Source organism: Perognathus longimembris, chromosome 26, assembly GCF_023159225.1.
Source record: "Perognathus longimembris pacificus isolate PPM17 chromosome 26, ASM2315922v1, whole genome shotgun sequence".
NCBI classification, from domain to species: domain Eukaryota; kingdom Metazoa; phylum Chordata; class Mammalia; order Rodentia; family Heteromyidae; genus Perognathus; species Perognathus longimembris.
This window is the reverse complement of record NC_063186.1, coordinates 11,314,417-11,335,652: the sequence shown is the minus strand read 5'-3', so window position 1 is coordinate 11,335,652 and position 21,236 is coordinate 11,314,417. Positions and strand designations below refer to the sequence as shown.

General features: G+C 40.5%; 1 protein-coding gene across 10 annotated transcripts in view; it reads left to right on the top strand.

Moving 5' to 3' along the window:
• The window catches only part of Nktr (natural killer cell triggering receptor), a 48,183-nt gene that overhangs the window by 15,210 nt on the left and 11,737 nt on the right, over window positions 1-21,236 (top strand). For 5 of the 10 annotated variants that reach the window (XM_048334695.1, XM_048334704.1, XM_048334703.1 and 2 more), the window contains exons 3-9: window positions 3,013-3,087; window positions 3,891-3,998; window positions 4,815-4,859; window positions 6,604-6,691; window positions 16,762-16,791; window positions 17,740-17,885; window positions 19,874-20,096. In XM_048334695.1, coding sequence (XP_048190652.1) covers window positions 3,013-3,087; window positions 3,891-3,998; window positions 4,815-4,859; window positions 6,604-6,691; window positions 16,762-16,791; window positions 17,740-17,885; window positions 19,874-20,096 — 715 coding nt within the window. Of the gene's footprint in view, window positions 1-3,012; window positions 3,088-3,890; window positions 3,999-4,541; window positions 5,200-6,603; window positions 6,692-13,863; window positions 13,904-16,761; window positions 16,792-17,739; window positions 17,886-19,873; window positions 20,097-21,236 lie in introns of those variants that run through there. The other 5 variants (XM_048334698.1, XM_048334702.1, XM_048334701.1 and 2 more) reach the window with 5 other exon arrangements.

Below are 21,236 nucleotides of genomic sequence, written 5' to 3'. Positions count from 1 at the left end.
GCATGAAGCCCTAGTTGATTTCTTAGTACCACATAAACCGAAAAAGCTGGAAATGGCACTGTGGCTCAAGTGGTAGAGTGCTAGTCTTGAACCAAAGAAGTTCATGGACAGTACTCAGGCCCTGAGTTCAAGCCCAGGACTCACAAAAAAAGTATGATTTTTATTCTATAATTTTTGTCTACTAGTTGTTTAATTGGCAAAAGATAAATAGCAACTCGTGTCACCATTAATATTTCAGTATGTTGTTTTGTATGCCTTCATGAGAGGTATGTTATCCTTGACTAGAATTTCTAGAATAGCATTATTTAATAGTGATGTTTGAAAGAATCTGTTTAGCCATCCCAGAGGACCATGCAGAGATAGTCACCAACAGGAGAAGAAGGTTTATAAGGAGATTTATTAGTGGAACCATATCTCCCACAAGAGAGGGAGCAATATGGCATCTGCACCTTAATCCAAATGGTCACTTATATAGAGGGGAAGTAGGAAGGTGCTAGGGGGTGGCCAGTTATAGCTCTAGGCAGGGAGTTCAGGTATGGGTTGTGCTGGGGGCTAGTGGGAGGGGCTGAGGACCTGGGGTGGGGGGAAATACAATGCTAATGTGCCTTTTGTGTGCTTGTTACTTTTTTTGTTGTTGTTGTTAGTCCTGGGGCTTGAACTCTGGGCCTGAGCACTATCCCTGGTTTCTTTTTGCTCAAGGCTAGCACTCTACCACTTGAGCCACAGCACCACTTCCAGCTTTTTCTGGTTTATGTAGTACTGAGGAATCGAACCCAGGGCTTCATGCATGCTAGGCAGGCACTGTACCACTAAGCCACCTTCCCAGCCCTCTGCTAATATTTCTATTGAGCACAAAAGCTGGCTATTTCAAATGACATAATTCTAATGCCTCCATGCCAGAGTGTCTTCCTTTATAGCTCTGAAAATGAGTGGCTTTCTTCAGCTAGATGTTTGCTCCACTTAGAATAATTTTTCCTAGTAAACATGGAATGCTTGTTTAGTTGATATGTTGGGGAGCCCTTCATTTATGCAAATGCATTTCATTAAATCTCTGCCTTTGAATCATTTTGTTTCAAGTGTTAATATTCAAATCTTTATTGAGCACCTATTCTCTACCAAGCTCTGTTCTGGTAAATGGGGTGCAGTGGGGAGTGAAACAATTCTGGGTCCATCTCCCAGTCCTCACATACACCATCAGTCATCTGGTATTCAAGGGATACTAAAATCCTTACATGCTCAAGCCACTTGAACAAGGAGAAAAGAAGCCTGTGTGTTCACTACATGTTTTCTCCTATGGTTGGTTGCATGCACGGTCACAGGACCCACGATCACCAAGGCCACACGTGTGTGACCTCTGATGGCTGGCATCATGGCGTGGTAGGCCCGAGCTGCTGAACATCTGATTAAATGGCCCACTTGTACTGAAGTGCTACTTACATTCCTTAGTGTCCTTCTAGATTTTGCTTGCTGTCTGACAGCTTTTCTAAAAAGCAAGGCACCCTTTGTACAGGACTGATGTGGTTACTGCCACCTACTGGTCGAGTCGGGATCTACAACAGGACCCAGCACCTTGCTTTTCCAGTTTCCATGTTAGAACATGCCTGTGGGGCTTCAGGGATTAGGTTAGCCCTGCTTTGTGTCACTTGTGTCTTTAGCCAAATATTTTTCTCCTTAGAAAGTCCATTACACTCAGCAATTTCGGATTTTAGTCATACTTGAAAATCAGTAATTCTGTGGAATAGTCATTTACATATCAAAAATGTTTGTTATAAAAATAAAAGTTCTGAGTTTAGATCATGCGTATGCCAAATAATAAACATAAGCAAATGATAACCATCTAAAGGAAAACTTGAGGATTTAGAGGAATTTATAGGAAGCCCCGTGGTTGAAGAAGTTTGTGAACCGTTGTGACAGTATGGAAATTGCAGACCCATTCCTTCTCATTCCTAGGGTTGGTTCTTCTAAGAAACCAATACTTTTTGCTCTCACAAGAATTAAGATTAATGTATTAGTAATCAGTGTATTAAGTTGGGTGGTGCAATTCAGGAAATTGGCCACACATAGATCTTTGTTTCTCCTCCTCCTCCTCCTCCACCTCTTCCACCCCCTCCTCCCTCTCCTCCTCTTCCTTTTGCCAGTTTGGGGCTTGAACTCAGGGCCTGGGCTCTGAGCCTCTCTGTACTCAAGGTTATCACTCTACTGCTTAAGCCACAGTGCCACTTCTGGCTTCTTCTGTGTATGTGATACTGAGGAATTGAACCCAGCAGGACTTTGTGCATGCTAGGCAAGCATTTTACCAGCAGCCACATTCCTGGCCCCACATGGGGTTCTTCAAGGAAGAATGCTAAAAATAGCATGCAGAAGAATCCTCCCTAAATGTACCAGCCACAGAGACTGTCTTATGATATACACTATGATAGGGCCTTGATAATGACTTTTGATCAGGCTCCTCCTGAACCCAGATCCTCAGATCTCTCTTCTGAGCACTGTGATTACAGGCATTTACCTTTGTATATGTCTTGCATGTGACTTAAAACAGTTAACAAATAGAGTTAGATGGGTTTAATACCTCAGAACTGGAGTCGGGGCAGGGCGGGGGGAGTGGAGAAAGACTGAATGGAACTTTTGTTACTTATTATCTCCCATTTATTATTTTCTTGTTAAACCTTTAACAAAGCGAACTATAAAATGGGATTTTGTTGTTGTTGGTTGTAGGGCTTGAACTCAGGGCCTGGGTTATCCCTAAGCTCTCTTGCTCAAGGATAGCACTCTGCCACTTTGAACTATACCTCGTGGTTAATTGGAGCTGATTCTCATGGAATTTGTTGCTCAGGCTGGGTTCAAACCCACAATCCTCACATCTCACCCTCCTGAATGGCTAGGATTATAGCCATGAGTCAGAATCTATAAAACAGATTTTTCTACTTACACCTGTTTATCTATTTTTGTTTTTATGTCTAAAACATATTTAATCAACTTGTTCCTTTTTTTCCCAACCTTTTTTTATTTCAGTTGGTCGCATTATGTTTCAGCTCTTCTCAGACATATGTCCGAAAACATGCAAAAATTTTCTTTGCCTATGCTCAGGTAAGAGGATTTTTTTCAATTATTTATTTTTTCTAGCATAGTGGATATTTTCACAAAAATGAGATGAGGGAGAGGGAGGGGAAGGGAGAGAGGGGGAGAGAGGAAGAGGAGAGAGAGAATCTGCTTTATGTAGTAGAATCAAAAAGAGAGAGAGAGAGAGAGAGATTCACCTTGCCAGATACTCATGGCTCATACCTGTCATCCTAGATACTCAGGGAGCTGAGATATGAGGATTAAGGATTGCAGTTCAAAGCCAGCCTGGGCAAAAAAGTCCTCATGAGACTCTTATCTCCAATAAACTACTTAGAAAAGCTGGAAGTAGCGCTGTGGCTCCAAGTGGTAGAGTGCTAGCCTTGTGTACCAAGAAGCTCAGGGCTGGAACCCAGTCCCAGGACCAGCAAAAAAAAAAAAAGAAAGAAAGAAAGAAAGAATTTTCCTTCACAATTGATTTATCTTGGTAAAAAAGTACAAATTTCAGTACTTTGAACACATCCAGCAACTCAGATTTCATTCTCCATGACTTATGTATGATATTTTGTATTCTTTTCTTGAGTTGTGTGTTAAATTTCCATGGCATCTGACTATTCTTTACGTCTTTTACAGTACCTAGCACATAGGAAAGGTGTGTGGGTGGTGTTACTGGAGATTTGAACTCAGGGTCTCATGCTTTCTAGGCAGGTGCTCTACCACTTGAGCTACTTTGTAGCCCCGGAATTTGACAGTTAATTTGTTGAGCTCTTTTCATGGAGGGATGGGCTTGTATACAGCTAAAACTTGGTTTCTTTTTTTTTTTTTTCTCCCAGGGGAGAAGGGCCGTGGGAAAACCACTGGAAAGAAGTTATGTTATAAAGGCTCCACATTCCACCGAGTGGTTAAAAACTTTATGATTCAGGGTGGGGACTTCAGCGAAGGTAGAGCTAAAAGTGATGTTTCTAATCATTACACCCATGAGGTTTTAAAATAGCTCTTTATTATTGCCAACCATTAACAACTGCCTGTTATTATTGGTTAGTTACTATTTTTAAATCTTGTAGCTCCAGAAAGTATGAAAAAGTGAAGTACTATGCCATTTTCATTTGACTTTCATATCATTTACTCCATTTACACTTAAGTCAATTCCTTTACACCAAGCCCCAAAGTACTGTCCAGTTGTATTTATTGTAGAACTTGGTAGGTCTGATTACTATTAGAAATAAGTGGGTAGTGGAATGCCTTTGGAGATGGCATTCTACTATTCTGTTTGTTTGGTTTTATTTTTCTGCCACTCCTGGGGCTTGAACTCAGGGCCTGAGCACTGTCCTTGGCTTCTTTTTGCTCAGTGCTAGCACTCTGCCACTTGAGCCATAGCGCCACTTCCAGCTTTTTCTATAAACGTGATGCTGAAGATTCGAACCCAGGGCTTCATGTATACGAGACGAGCATTTTACCACTAGGCCATATTCCCAGCCTGTTCTAATATTCTAACATTAAGTGAGGAGTCTTAAAATTCTGGCCATTGGCAGCAATTATAAGATGAGGTTTCCTTCAATAGATTGAAATGATCAAAAATAATTGGTAGCTGGGCGTGATGACATACACTCATGAGTTTGAGGCCAGCCTGAGCTACACAGTGAGATCCTGTCTCAAAAATAAGATAATTTATATATTATGTTCATTATATGCATGATGCATGTATACATGCTAGTGTGTTTAAATCTTCACTTTGCTTAATGTAGCTCTATTTGTAGGTAATGGAAAAGGTGGAGAATCAATTTATGGTGGCTATTTTAAAGGTAAGGCTTTATATTTTATGGTCTTTACAGTTCTGATGTTAAAGCAAGTCAAGTTTGGTCATATACCTTTAATGAAGAGAGGCTTACTTATATATAGTTCACTTTTTGCATGAAACTAATGCTGCATGAAAATACTTTTATTTGCATGAATTTGGGGATCAATTTTATTGTAATCTATAACTTAATTGACAAGATTAATTAAGGCTAACTTTATGGTTAAACATGACTTTCAGCATGGAGGTTAGGCAAACTATATACATGAAAACTCCTATCTTCCTGCCTAAAACTGTCAACATATTCTTTTGTTTATAGAGAATGTGGTCTTTTGCAAAATGAAAAGGTAAGAGAACGAAGCTCAGTAACACAAACTCCAATTCTGTTCCCTTGTACCCTTCCTAATAAATTTATGGACAGTCTGGGTCAGGATTGTTGCTGAATTTCTATTTTGTTTGAAGACTCGGAAACTTCTTTATGTTATTTACATACATGCATCTGAATCTGTTTTCTTTTCCCAATGAGTTGTTACTGCTGCATCAGGAAAAAGAATTTGGTTGTGGATTTTTTTTCCCCTCCCCTAAACCTAGCAATTTCTTTAAATACAGTGATATTTCTTCTTTTCTCAAAGGTTTGTATGTTTTCTTTTGTATACTAAAACTATGTAATTGTGTTTTATTCCTACAGTAGTAGCATTTGAATAAATCTTAACTATTGAACTTGCCCCAAAAAGCCTTAGAAAAGTCAGTTGCAGAGATTTATTTTTTTTTTAAAAATCCATTAGGTTTAATGCTTTAAAAGCTGCAGTGTTATAATAGTCTTTTATATTTCCTTTGGGAGAAAATGGATTACTACTCTTTTTCAGAAGCCCTGTTCCCAAGGTAATCATTTTTTCAAGTTTTTTTTCCTTGTTTCTCTTGTTCTGAAGAAAGATTTGTTTGTATTAGTGTGAAAAGGAAGTTCGAGTTAATTTTAAGGATGTTTCTGCTGGAGTGAAAACCATCTCTAAGCGACCTTAATGACAAATTTTCCCCTCTTCTAACCTTGCTGGTTCTATTAGCATGTAGCAATTTCAACTTACTGCCTGGCCCACTTTAATGTAGCTGTTCTGTGTAGCAGATACCTTTATACCTTAAAAATGGTGTTTTGCCAATTAAACTTTTATTTTTATAAAACTTTCTTCCTTAGATAACTTTGTGGTCCTGTTGATTATCCATATACTTAGTTTAATTTAGACATGTCCATAAAACTTTTTATAATTTTTTTTCTCTCATAGACTAGCTGTGCTTCCATTCACTAACAGATTACCTACATATGAAAATTACACCTATAAAGGGGTTATTAAGCTTCACCCATGTGTAGTTCTTTTGGTAGGTTAATTGGGAATTTGAAGGAAATGAGCTTTATTTTAGAGGCTTTCCTAAAAGTTTATTATTTGTTTTCTCTGAAAGTTAACATCTTATATATCATTTAGCTACAGTACATTGCTACTAAAAGTGACTCTTCTAAGGCTGTTTGTATAAAATATTAAATATATGTTCGTTTTTCTCAAGGCTTTAATTAGAATCTTTGGGCCTTTTATGCTTTTATGACTTGATTAGTTAAAAGATTTTTTTTCTAAATGTTGTCAAATAACTATACTGACCAGAAGAGGAATTTCGTCCTTTGCTTTCTGTTTATTACTTGAACATTATTACTTTGAACGTGGCTTATCATGGGAGGCTGACGAGTTTGTGTTTTCTTCAAACAGATGAAAACTTTATTCTCAAACATGACAGAGCGTTCCTTTTGTCAATGGCAAATCGAGGGAAACATACCAATGGTTCTCAGTTTTTCATGTAAGTAGGCGTGATTCACAAATGAACCTTTCCTAACCAGAGAAGTGCTGTTCATAGGAAAGATGGTGTAGTTAAACTACCTTGACGGTTAAATGCTAACAACTTGGGTTTCATTACAAATGTGTGTTGCATAGGAATTAGGCATCTTTAATTCCCTCAGCATTCAGCACATATAATAGATTTTAAAATGTAAGGATAGGAATTAAAAATATAACTTGAAGCCGGCAGGCAGTCCTAGCTACTCAGGAGGCTGAGTTCTGAAGATCAAGATTCAAAGCCAGCCAGAACAGCAAAGTTCATGGGACTCTTCAGTTAACTACCCAAAAAAGCCAGAAGTGGAAGTACGGTTCAAGTGGTAGAGTGCTATTCCTGAGCAAAAATGCTCAGGGACAGCACCTAGGCCCTGAGTTCAAACCCCAGGACTGGCCAGCACATGCGCGCATGTGCACACACACACACACACACACACACACACACACACACACACAGTAACCTGAAGATATGTATTATTCTCAGTATGAGCTGTCATAATGAGAAAAGAAACTGGCTTTGGCTCAGTTTGTGAAATACAGATTGGATTGATCAACATTTGAAAATCCCTGATAGTGTATGACCAGATATGGCCTAAGCATAAAAAGCAGTTGCTTTGAGTAAGCCATTGTGAAGTGGCTTTTTTTCTCCTATTTTTCCTCTTTGAGCCACTTTTGAGAGATTAAAATCTCAAAAGTTTGTAAAGCCTTTGTGCATAATTAAATTAACCTAAAATGGAAGTACCTTCTGCCAATAATATACAGATTTTCATTCTGCAAACTTGAGAATGCTATATATCTGTATGTATGTATATATCTTGGACTAGAGACATGGCTCAAGGCCCTGAGTTCAAACTCTAGTACCTAAAAAAAAAAAAATTATACACACGCACATATAAAAATTATCTGGTTGTACATGCATGCACAACCAAAACCTTATTTCTCATGCTAAAATTCTAAATAGGACCTTTGGCCTACTTTTCTAGTTTATATTCTTTTGTTGCTGTTAATGCTTTGTCTTTTTTTTGTACTGGGCTTTGAACTCAAAGCCTTGCACTTGCTAGGCAAGCATGTTACCATACTTTTAGTTACATTCTTATCTAAACAACTCCAAAACCAATTTGTTTTTATTATCTCTCCACACAAAATCTGAAAGATGATTGATTGTTGAGCATGAGGTTTAGTGCTCTTGAGCAGAAGTAAGTCTCTCTTGCACTAGGTTATGTTGGGAAAGGATTTTATTTATGCTTTATCAGAACAAGTTTTCTTTGCTAGGTGCTGGTGGCTCATGCCTGTAATCCTAACTACTCAGGAGGCTGAGATCTGAGGACTGCAATTCAAAGCCAGCCCAGACAAGAAAGGGCATGACACTCTTATTTCCAATTAACACCCAGAAAAAAGAACTGGAAGTGGCTCAAACAGAAAGTGCTAGCCTGAGCACAAGTTTAGGAATAGCACTCAGGCCCTGAGTTCAAGCCCCATAACCGACTACCTTTTACTGGATAGGTAAATATGAATGGCCCTTTGCTGTCTTTAAGGAATCATTATTCACATAGAAGTCAACATAAGTTTTGTTTATGACCTGGATCTCCAACATGATGTGATGAGAGTCACATGAGAGGCATTCTGTTCCTGCAGACGCCTTAAACAATGGAAAGATGGTGGAAGGTGTAATGGCCGACCTGTACAGGAAAAGCCAAAAACCTCTATGCTATCGTTTCTCTACCTTTTAGTAGATGAGTTCTCTGTTGTTAATTTTCTAAAGAGCCAACAAAAAGTTTTCAAAGCCTTTTCTTGTCATTTCTTGTGGAAGCTATCTACCATGAGCTTTCCCATTTTCCATGGTCTTGCTTATCTGAACCATAACCCTGAAACACCCGTGGTTCCATTGGTCTAGAAGGTGCCCTCCGAGGGCTCTCAATTTCTTCTCAATCTCATTTTTTTAATATGCTGATGCTTAACTTTTATCAGGTAGTGGCAGCTGCAGCTTCTTGCCCTGATCACATATATTGAGGTTAGCTAATATTTATCATGTTAGAGTTGAGACTCCATATTTAACTATATCCAAGATCCATCCAAGATCTGAGATTCTCCCTCCAGAAATTCAGACTATTTTGCTTTTTGTCATTTAGTACTGATGTCTTTATTAGGACTGTCTAGTAAAGCCCATTTACTCTATTACGCTCCTCCACTTGGCCTAATTTTACCTTGGCCTTTGAGGTTTTTTATTTTTTGTCAGTTGTGGAGCTTGAACTCTGGGCCTGGGCGCTCGAGTCCCTTAACTCTTCAGCTCAAGGCTAGTGCTCTACCACTTGAGCCACAGTGCTACATCCCATTTTCTGGTGGGTCATGGGAGATAAGAGTCTCACAGACTTTCCTGCCTGGGCTGTCTTTGAACTGCAATCCTCAGATCTCAGCCTCCTGAGTAGCTAGGACTATACAGGTGTGAGCCACTGGCACCCGGCTATTGTAAGCAGGGATGAATTGTATTTGAATGTAAGAGAAAGGCCAGGAAAGGTTAGGAAAGCCTCTCAGCTGCTGGCAGATTGGTACAGATTCTCAACCAGGACTCCTGACTGGTGAGGGCTGTTGTAGGTTGTGTGAAGTCTCTAGGCTGTAATTTCTTTTAAGAATAATATTAAATGAAAAAAAATTAATAACCTGGGATTTAAAAATCAAGCTTGTTTTCATGATTACAGAATAGACCTAAAAATCACTTTGAATTTGTGTGCAAGAGAAAATTCTCAGGTTTTAGTTTGATGGAAGTCTAGTGTAAAGTCTACTTCCAGAAAGGTTTTGCATTAACAAGCAATCTTGAAAGTAGTAGTAGACTATTTCTACCCACAGAAAATCCTCATTTTTTTTTTAAAGAAGTGAGTTCCCATGAGTTGAAGATAAATTCAAATTAATGTTCCTATGTCTGAGCAAATGTATGGTGACTTTTATAGAAAGGTAAAACAGAGGTGGCAGCCTTTCTGTATGTCCTGCAATCCTTTTGGAGTTGGACATAATAATGAAGCATGATGTCCTATCTCCCCACGATGCTTGTGCTCAGAGAGCATTAGTGTGGTGGTCAGGTGACCCGAAGGCCTCCCAGGGCTAGCTCACACCATCAGCCACAGGGCTGGAATCTCACATAGAAAAGGGGTAGAGTTAATAAAAAAGAACTGAGTTATAAGCTTCATAAGGATACTGAGTACATTTGTGTAGAGTTGTACTTGCAGTGCATGTCATCAACTCTGCAATTCCTAAAGAGTCAGTGCAAGTCCTAAAGAGTGGAAGTGGGGCGGTGGCTCAAGTGGTAGAGTGCCAGTCTTGAGCAAAAGAAGCTCAGGGACAGTGCCCAGGCCCTGAGTTCAAGTCCCAAGACTGGCCAAAAACAAAACAAAACAAAAAAACAACAAAAAAGAAGTCTGTGGTTCACCTTGAAGCAGTTTGGAATGAATCCAAAGACCTGGGAGCAGAGTTAGTTACCACCTTAACTCAAGGGTTTCTCATTTTATATTATTATTGTTGTCATTATTATTATTACTACCAAAGTCAGGAAAAGAGCGCAAGAATGCCTCTAGCTGCTGATGTTCAGTGGTACATGGCTTGTGTAATGTGACACCCAGTGAATCACAAACATAAAGGAATAAAATAAAATTGTACACTCTAAAATTATAGACTATAGAATTAAAGTCTCCAAGTTTAAAGGGATGTAGCGATCATCTATGCCATACTTTTCATTGGGTGGATAATTGTTAATTAAAGTGGAAAAATCATGTGAGGTCCAGGTTGTAGAAACTTTAGGGAAGGAATGCTGTAGACTATCAGCTGTGTTTTTATTTGTAATATAAATATAAATGTAACCTATATGTTTATTAACCATTATGTTATGAATTTACTTTAGCAGCAGCCAACATTTTGCTAGAAAGTTAAATCATATTTTGGGAGCATTTTTTTCCTCTTGTTACTAATAACTCTGACTCTGTGTGTGTGTGTGTGTGTGTGTGTGTGTGTGTGTGTGTGTGTGAACTCATGGCCTTGAGCACCTTGCTAGGCACAGGCTTCACTGCTGAGCTATGCATCTAGCCCTTGCTTCTAATTTTAATTGTCTTCACATAGTTATCAAAAAAATAAAGACAGTACATAAAGTAGTGACTCGGAAGATGAGGTAGAATTTTATATCTTTTGTTATTAAATAACTTTCCGAAGATAGAACACAGGCTATCAGTTGATTTTTGTGTTATTTCCTATGTATTTTCTCTCCTATGAGTTTTTGATTCCTTTAAAAAAAAGTTTCCTACTCTTAAAGATAAATGAATACACATTATGCTATTAAAATAGTTATAAAAGAAAGGCCATGCTTTATGAAGTGATTTATGTGCAGACATAATCTCGCTGCAAAGAAGTGCTTTGTACCTGTCTGGTGGGGGCTACATAGAAGTTTGTAGAATCATTTTATGTCCTGGAAAAGTTTGCCTTGCCAGTGTTTCTTATGAGGGTTGATCATTTCATAGAGGGTGGGGGGCAGGGAGGGAGGGTAAAGGTGGTCTCAAAGGGCTCAGGAAGCTACATTAAAATTTAGGGCAGCAAAAATAGATGTAAGAGACTGGGCATCAGTGGCCTGTCATCCTAGCTACTCAAGAGGCTGAGATCTGAGGATCATGGTTCAAACCTAGCCTGGGCAGGAAAGTCCCTATGAGATACCTATCTCCAATAAACTACTCAAAAAAGCGAAAGGTGGGGCTGGGAATGTGGCTTATTGGTAGAGTGCTTGCCCAGTGTGCATGAAGCCCTGAGTTTGATTCCTCTGCACCACAGTAATAGCAAAGTAGTGCTGTGGCTCAAGTGGTAGACTGCTAGCCTAAAGCAAAATGAAGCGCAGGGACAGCACTCATGCCCTGAGTTCAAGACCCAAGACTGGCCAAAAAAAAAAAAAATAGATGTAAGGGTAGAAACATTTTCCACGCACACATTCATAAATTTGAAGACATGCTAGTAAATGAAAATAATCTTGAGATATTCTAAATGTTTTTTTTAAAGATAAAACAGAATAATTTTAACATGTAATAAATAATACAGATCATGTAGAATTTTTCATGACTGAAGGTGTTCTATACCTAACCCCACAAAAGCTTCTTTGGATATCAAACTTCCTCTTCCTTAGTGTTTATGAATAATAACATGGAGGAAATGTTGTACTTGGTAGTTTTTCATGGGCATGAACCCTTATATTAGTGCTGGATTTTAGAAAGTTCTTCAGTTTGGGCCCAGCACAGCTGGCACAGCTGCACAGTTGGGTGCTTATGTGACAATGTCATAGTTTCAAGAATTGAAGGAAAAAATTGCACATTAAAGGCTAAATTAGAAATAAATTAGGGGCTAGGACCGTAGCTTAGTGTTAGCGTGATTGCCTAGCATGCATGAAGCCCTGGGTTTTATTCCTCAGCACCACATATATAGAAAAGGCCAGAAGTGGCGCTGTGGCTCAAGTGGTAGAGTGCTAGCCTTGAGCAAAAAGAAGCTCAGGGACAGTGCCAAGGCCCTGAGTTCAAGCCCCAGGAATTTTAGGGTCATAGCTTCTGGTGGCTTTCATTCTCAGAGTCAAACATGAGATAGATCTTTGAAACTAACAGGGGCAGTGGCTTGGGGTAGGGAGTGGGAAATTTAAAATTAAAAAAAAAAAAAAGAATGAATCTCCAGGCATTGATGGCTCACACCTGTCATCCCAGCTACTCAGGGGGCTGAGATCTTAGGATCGAGGTTCAGAACCAACCCAGGCAGAAAAGTCCAGGAGACCCTTATCTCCAATGAACCACCAGTAAATCAGAAGTGGCGTGTGGCTTCAGTGGTAGAGCGCTAGCCTGGAGCAGAAGCAGCTCAGGGACAGTGGCCAGGCCCTGAGTTCAAGCCCCAGGACTGGCAGAAAGAAGAAGAAAAAAGAAAACAAAAAAAATTATTTCCCTATTCCATACTCTTCTTCTACACCTAGAACACTATTTTTTTTGCCACATTCATTGAAAACTACACATTATTTCAAACATTTTTTTGCACTTGTGAAAGTAACGATACATGGACAAGAAATTAAAGCTTCTATTTTACAATACTGTAGTATTTCCAAAATTCCACTCAAGTATTTTGTCCATTGGGTATTGGGATTTTTTTGGCGGGGGGGGGGGCAGATATGAGTAATACTAGGGAAAAGAAAATGCTGGGATGGAGATTATATAACACACTCTTAATCTTCTTTTGCCTTTTTGTCTTTTTTTTTTTTTTTTTTTTTTTTTGCCAGTCCTGGGACTTGAACTCTGCCTGGACACTGGTCCCTGAGCTTCCTTTTGCTTGAGGCTAGCACTCTTCCACTTGAGCCACAGTGCCACTTCCAGCTTTTTCTGTTTATGTGGTGCTGAGGAATCAAACCCAGGGCTTCATGCATGCTAGGCAAGTACTGTACCACTAGGCTACATTCCCAGCCCCTCTTTTGCCTTTTTATCTTGGGAGGAAACCCTGAGTAATTGCAGTAGGCTGCTTTATCATTTTCATATTACATTGAGTGACTGACAGCTTCAAGTACAGATTCAATAGTAAACAGTGACTCACTGGCTTCTGCAAGAACTCTATTGTGAATGTAATCTAAGAAAGGTTAGGAATATAAGGCATGAAATCTTCCTTCAGTATTGATGGGAATTCGTTTAAAACAAACAAAAAGTCTTGAAATTCTGTTTGGAATTTGCTTAATTTTTTTTTCCAGTGAAAGTTTTCATTTTCAACCAAATATAACTTCCCAGGCATTTGGATTTTTTTCCACTTATGCTTATAATCAATATATTTTACTTGTTCTTTTTGAGGAAGATGTCGGTTGTCTTAGCTAGTTTCTGGGATTTGGGAGGGGGGAAATGAAATGTGTTGTTAATAGCTGTTATTGACACGTTTAGATCTGAATATTTGTGTCAGCCACCCCCTAGTTCTTTCCTTGAGCATCTATCTCTCTACAAATACCCCTGTACAAAAGAAAATTTAGGGTCCTCTATTTTGAAAAGCTTTCTTGCTTTGCATAAAAATTGTAAAGTATTTAATTTCAAAGTTATATTGATATTAAAACATAGATTCAGTCTTGTCTTAAAAGTGTATTACAATTTATTTCTTGCCATTTTTGTGTAAAATTTACAGAAAGAGTGTTACACCGTGCGCTCCAAAGGTAATGTCTCATTACTCTTAAGGTTCTCTCTCTCTCTCTTTCTCTCTCTTTGCCTTTATCTCTGTAATCCTGTTGTTATGTGCCTTGAAACGTGTTTTTTTTTTTAAAAAAAGCACTTTTAAAAAGCTTTCTGCTTGTTCTGTATAGCAGCAAGACAAGTGTGTTTATATTGCTTCTGGGAAATCAATTTTTATGTCCGCAGTTTTTTGCACCAAGTTATCCGCACAATTTTCTATTATGATATGAGATCACAGCTCACATTTCCATGCCCAACTAGTTATGTCTGCCGAAGGCCAAATAGTTCCCTTGATGGTACACAAAATGTAGTTGCTACTTTAGAGTAACAGAGATGGTTTCCACTTCTAGAATTTATGAAGTTAAAATAAAGAGGGGCACAGGAAACGGGGATGATCAGTCTCTATAATTGACAAATTCTAAATATTGGAAGGCTTCATGATTCCAAATGTTCTTTTTGGGGGATGGTTCTTTTGGGGGGATGGCTCTTTCCCCTTATGTTCACTGAATAAGCATGTGTTTCAACTTTCATATTTATGACCATCTCTGGCCTTCTTAAATGAAGGTTTTAACTTCTGTGTGTATTAGTATATTAGTGTATGTAAAATGATCCTTTCCAGGGCTGTATAGTTTTTGAAAGATGGGTACAGTTAAGATCTCTGCCCATTTTAGAGTTGACTGAGCCACACATTTCCAATCCCTGACGGTTTGTGACGGCACTCAGCTAGTGCTGTTTGCCCATGTAGACTGTTAGCCTAGTGCTGGTGAGCCTACCAAGGCTGAAATTTTTCCCTCTAGAATGTAGCCTTCTTTGGATTAAGTACTTCCAGTATTCCTAATATGTCATCAAACCCAGTTAACGTACACATTTACCTTCCTGCCTCCTGCACTATAGATAGGAGCAAATGAAATGATCCACATCGGTGTGGGTAGATTGCAAGTTGCCTTCCTCGAGAGTTGGTCTCGTCTTTGTGTGTTCTTTTCACTGCTACAGTAAAAGACCAGGGTTTTTTAATTCTTCCATTTTTGTTTGAATTAAAAGAAAAAAAACACACAGCTTGGGGCTGAACATGTAACTCATTAGCACAGGTAAGGAGGACATGGATTCAAGTCCAGTACTGGAACAAATAACCAAAATCACCCTGAATCATAAAGATAGCTCTCCCACACCCAGGTAGCATTTTGCTGTGTCATGGAGTTAGCTAGGATGTTTCATCTCATCATTTTCTCCAAAGGTTTGTCAGGAGGGTTTTTTTGTTTGTTCCTTTGTCTATTTACAATGTTTCTATTAGCCAAGATGACAAATTGACTTGAGCTTTGTGTGTTCTAGAAGAATCTGTAGACTTTTCCCCAGTGCCAGAATGCATCCTCTGAGAAAGAGGATCATAGAAAGTTGAGGGAACTGGGCATTGTGTTCCTTTCTTTGAGACTGATTTCTTAACATTCTAGGAAAGTTTTTACCTTTTTGAAACATTCTATACATATTTTATCTAAGAGAATCTTTTTTGTCGGTTTGCTCTTATTGTTTGATAACAGTTTTCAAAGGTTACTGGCCAAGATGGTTTCTAGTTTAATGATCTCAAGCACTGGCAACTCACCAGTTGGCTAAGTTTTGGTTTTCTTTTCTTTTCTTTCCTTTTCTTTCTTGTTGCCTATTTGTATTTTTACAATTACAGTCACTGGGTTTCTCAGTCTCCTAAGGAATATATGAGACTTGTGCTTTTTCACACTCCAGATTCCATTAAGGTTCTGAAACTTTCTTCAGTTGCTATTTTTTTTTTTAAATTATCTACTGTAGCCCTCTTACAGAAGTGAGTGCTCTTCATGTAAGTCTGAGCCTCATCCTCTGCTTCAGTGAAGTGTTTGGATTGTTGATATTTGTGTCTTAAAATTGCCTTAGAAATAAACGAAAGGATTTAGGTGGAGCTTCTAGTATAGCTGACTGCTTTCATATGGCCTGGTTGCCAGGAACACTCATCTCCCACCTCTCATCTTTAGCCATACAGATGCTAATCGTGTAGCACCCCAAGTCTTGTTCCACATACAATGAAAATGAGTGAATGCTATGGGAAAGCCAGCATGGATTCACAAGACCTTAGCTCTGTGCACGCCCTCCTTCCCCACCCCCCCAACTTCCCAAGAATGACTCTTGACAGTTTGTGACTGTGGAGGAGGTTGATTGGGTGTTTGGGGGCCGGGGGGCAAGCAGGAATCTTAAGATGTCCAAGTTTTCCCCATCTTTACTGCCTGATAGCAGAAGAGTTGACCAATTGGAGGTTTCTGCCTTGGCATTTTCAGAGTTGTGAAGCAAAGAGGGGCAGAAAGTGCAGAGGTCTTCCTCCACCTGCCTGGCTAAAAGATGGCAGTTGGACTCAGGGTGAGAAATAAGACCTCAGTTACCCGTGCGAGGCCCCTGTTCACCCCACAGGGCAGTGGGAACTACTTTGCCTTGTTTAATGATGCTGACAGATTCTTGAGGTCCTTATTTATTTTTATTTTGTTTAGGACTTGAGAGTCATTTCCATTTGAATGTATATTTATGCTCTACATTGATGGCTATAACTCAAATGAAATGTATTTCGTGTTCTGCTGTGCCTATTATCTAGTAAAGATGACTTTGTGATTCATTGTAATCTCGATTTTCTTTTTTTTTTAAATCAGTAAATTGGCTACTATTGCTGTTTTGGGGGTCTTCAAGATTAGATGTATATTCTGTTTAACGTTTTCCCCTGTATTTTTTTTATCTTTACTTTGTTCTCCCCATGCTGTGTTTAAACCCTCTGCTCTCTTCATCTGAACATGTCGTTTTTGATGTCATCTTCCTGTTGATGTCTTTTACATAGTACTACGAAACCCGCTCCACACTTGGATGGGTAAGAGCCCCTTCTTTCTCTATTACATTGGGCAATGATTTGGGTAGGTAGCCAGAAAGACAGATCAACTGTCGGTAAATCTCCACAGGGCACTCTGGCTAGATCTTAGTCTGTCATGGCCACACAGTTGCGTAAGCAACATGGGGTTGCAGTGATTGTGAGATCCCTTTGGCTCTCACAAAGGGGTCTTCAATCCGTGGATATGCTTCCCTGTCCTGAAGTCTGGAGTGACCCTCAGCCGGCCACCAGCAGCTCACGCCAGTCATCCTAGCTACTCTGGAAGCTATGATCTGAAGATCACAGTTCAAAGCCAGCCTGGGCAGAAAATCTGTGAGACTCTTACCTCCCATGAGGCACCAGAAAAGCAGAAGTGGCATTGTGACTCAAAGTGCAGAACCCTAGGAGCTGGGGATATGGCCTAGTGGCAAGAGTGCTTGCCTCGTATACATGAGGCCCTGGGTTCGATTCTCCAGCACCACATATACAGAAAACAGCCAGAAGTGGCGCTGTGGCTCAAGTGGCAGAGTGCTAGCCTTGAGCAAAAAGAAGCCAGGGACAGTGCTCAGGCCCTGAGTCCAAGCCCCAGGACTGGCAAAAAAAAAAAAAAAAAAAAACCAAAGTGCAGAACCCTAGCTTTGAGCAAAAAGAGCTTAAGGACAACACCCAGGCCCCAAGTTCAGGCCCCATGGCTGACCACCTCCCCCCCCCAAAAAAAAAGATGTTTTCTCTAACTTGTTAATAAGATCCTTTACCCTAAAGCCAGAAAGCCAAGGTCCAATTTGGGGGCCAAAGTGTTGTGGTTTCCTTCGATGTCAAGTTCTTTCCCTTTAAGCTCTCAGTCCTGCCTTAGTTGCTTCATATACCAAACCCTCTGGCTTCACTTTTCAGGTTTGTGGGCATGTCCTTTGTAACACTTGTCTCCATTACCTTGTATTTGTATTGTGACAGGGTACATGTTGTCTTTGGCCTGGTGATCTCTGGTTTTGAGGTTATTGAACAAATTGAAAATCTGAAAACAGATGCAGCAAGCCGACCATATGCAGATGTGCGAGTTATTGACTGTGGGGTGCTTGCTGCCAAATCCGCCAAAGATGGTAAGAACTTTTAGTGGGTAAAGGAAGCTTAAGATGCAGGTATAAAGCTATTGTGTATGCCTGTCATTGGGACAGACCTCCTCGATTGCAGGAGGTGAGAAAACACTTAGGAGCAGTACAGAAGAAGCACCCACGCTTGTGTATCATATGTCCTGTCAGATATAACCTCTTCTGGTTTCTTATCCAGGCTGCCATCCCGGTCTAGGCCCTCTCGGGCCTGCCTTCAGAGTGGTAGCCTCACCATAACTCTTTGCCTTGCCTCTGTCTGCTTTCTCTGATCATCTTTTTCTTTTTTTGCCTGTCCTGGGTCTTGAACTGAGGGCCTGGGCACCATCCCTGAGCTTCTTTTGCTCAAGGCTAGCACTGTACCACTTGAGCCACAGTTCTACTTCTAGCTTTTTCTGTGTATGTGGTGCTGAGGAATCGAACCCAGGGCTTCATGCACGCTAGGCAAGCACTCCATCACTAAGCCACCTTCCCAGCCCTCAAATGTTATCTTAAACAAGCACCACTCTCCCTCTTCCCTTTATTCTGCTTTACTTTCTGTCTTAGCATGTTGTTGTAGCATGTATTGTATACTTCCTCATTTTTCCTAAGATCTGATCCACCTAGAATATAGCGTTCATAGCTGAGTGCTGGTGGCTCACGCCTGTAATCCTAGCTACTCAGCAGGCTGAAATCTGAGGATCAGGATTTAAAGCCAGCCCAGGCAGGAAAGTCTGTGAGACGCTTATCTCCAACAAACCACCAGAAAACTGGAAGTGGCACTGTAACTCAAAGCAGTAGAGTTCTAGAAGTTCAGGGACAGCACCCAGGCTTTGAGTTCAAGCCCACAATGGACCAAAAAAAAAAAATTCTCCTGGTTCATGAGGATTAGGGGCTTTGCTACTTTATAGATTTTACAAGCAAATGTGTTACCAATTTGACCAACAAAAATCAAAACAAGGGGCTGGGGATATAGCCTAGTAGCAACAGTGCCTGCCTCGGATACACGAGGCCCTAGGTTCGATTCCCCAGCACCACATATACGGAAAACGGCCAGAAGCGGCGCTGTGGCTCAAGTGGCAGAGTGCTAGCCTTGAGCGGGAAGAAGCCAGGGACAGTGCTTAGGCCCTGAGTCCAAGGCCCAGGACTGGCCAAAAAAAAAAAAAAAAAAATCAAAACAAAACATTTACTTTTAAAAAAATTTTTCTTGTCTTATTTTGGTCGTACTGGTTAGGTGTTGCTGGGGCAAATGTTCAACGCATACCTCCACCCTAAATCTCCCCACTAATTTTCTACATATAAAACATACCTTAGGGGCTGGGAATGTGGCCTCGTGGTATAGTGCTCACCTCGTATACGTGAAGCCCTAGGTTGGATTCCTCAGCCCCACATATATAGAAAAGCCAGAAGTAGCACCGTGGCTCAAGTGGTAGAGTGCTAGCCTTGAGCAAAAAAAGAAGCCAGGGACATTGCTCAGGCCCTGAGTTCAAGCCCCAGGACTGGAAAGAAAAAAAAGACAACAACAACACACCTTAGGGCTGGGAATGTGGCTTAGTGGTAGAGTGCTTGCCTAGCATGCATGAAGCACTGGGTTTGATTCCTCAGTGCCATATAAGCAGAAAAAACCACTAGTGGTGCTATGGGTCAAGTGGCAGAGTACTAGCCTTGGGCAGAAGAAGCTCAGGCCCTGAGTTCAAAACATATCTCACTGGTGTAATCCTAGCTACTCAGGAGGCTGAGATATGAAGATTACAGCTCAAAGCCAGCCTGGGGAGACTCTCACCTCCAATAAGTCACTCAGAAAAATACAAAAGTGGCTCAAGTGGTAGAGCACTAGCCTTGAACAACAACAACAAGCTTAGGGACAGCCTGCAAGCCCCAGGATCGGAAACAAACAAAAACATATCTTGGTACTTAAAGATCACTTTTTTTTTTTTAACTCTAAAAGGTAGTTAGTTGCTGGCATCTACTACTAATGCTTTTATCAAATATTTTATTAAAAGTTTTTGAGAAAAAAAGGAAGAAAGCAATGCATTCAGAAGACTGGGCTTCTTCTCCAAGCTCCTCCTCGTCTTCAGAGTCATCCTCCGACAGTGAGAGTGAGCGCGGGAGAAGCAGAAGACGGAAGCGGAAGAGGAGGCCAAAAGTTAAACATGCAAAAAAGCGACGAAAGGACGCCAGCAGCTCAGAGGAGCTGAGGAACACACATATAATGAGCCCAAAAGGGTAGGTGTGAGATGCAAAGGCAGTCTTCCCAAAACTAGTGTATACACACCCCCAGTATATGAAAAATACAATCCCTCAAATTCATTTTTATTTTGTTTTTGTTTTTTTTCCCCCAGTCCTGGGGCTTGAACTCAGGGCCAGAGCACTGTCCTGGCTTCTTTTTGCTCAAGGCTAGCAGTCTGACACTCTGACACTTGAGCCACAGCGGCACTTCTGGCCATTTTCTGTATATATGGTGCTGGGGAATTGAACCTAGGGCTTCATGTATATGAGGTGAGCACTATACCACTAGGCCATATTCCCAGCCCCACTTAAATTCAGTTTTAATACCTATTGTTACAAAGGATAGCATTTTTGAACTTCAGCTGAACTGAAACCTAGGAGTACTATAGACATATTATAGCCAAGATTTGTTTTCTGGTAAAAATACGTGCATACACTTGTGTGGTTTGTGTGTGTGTTAGGGGTGTGTGCATATCTGTTGAGGATTGAATTCATGGCCTCAAGATTCTAGGCATGCGCTCTGCTTCTTAAGCCATGCCCCAATTTATTTTTCAGATAGAAGTCTCGTGTTTTTCCAGGCTGACCTTGAAGGTTTTTTTTTTTTTTTCTGTCAGTCATGGGGCTTGAACTCAGGGACTGGGTGCTGTCCCTGAGCTCTTTTGCTCAAGGCTAATGCTCTACCACTTGAGCTACAGTTCCACTTCTGGTTTCTGAGTGGATAATTGGGAATAAAAGGGACTTTTCTGCCCAGGCTGGCTTTGAGCCATGATCTTCGGATCTCAGCCTCCTGAGTAGCTAGGATTACGGCATGAGCCACCAGCACCAGGCAGGTTTTTTTTTTTTGTTTTGTTTTTTCAATTGTTTTTACCAGTCCTGGGGCTTGAACTCGGCCTATGCTATTCTTGAGCTTCTTTTGCTCAAGGCTAGTGCTCCACCCCTTTGAACCACAGCTCCATTCCTGGCTGTTTTGGTATTTTATTGGAGGTAAAAGTCTCACAGACTTCCCTGCCCAGGCTGGCTTTGAACCACAATCCTCAGATCTCAGCATCCTGAGTAGCTAGGATGACAGGCGTGAACCATTAGCATTTGGCCTAACCTTGCAATTTGATCGTAGAATCTTCACCTCCTCAGTAGTTA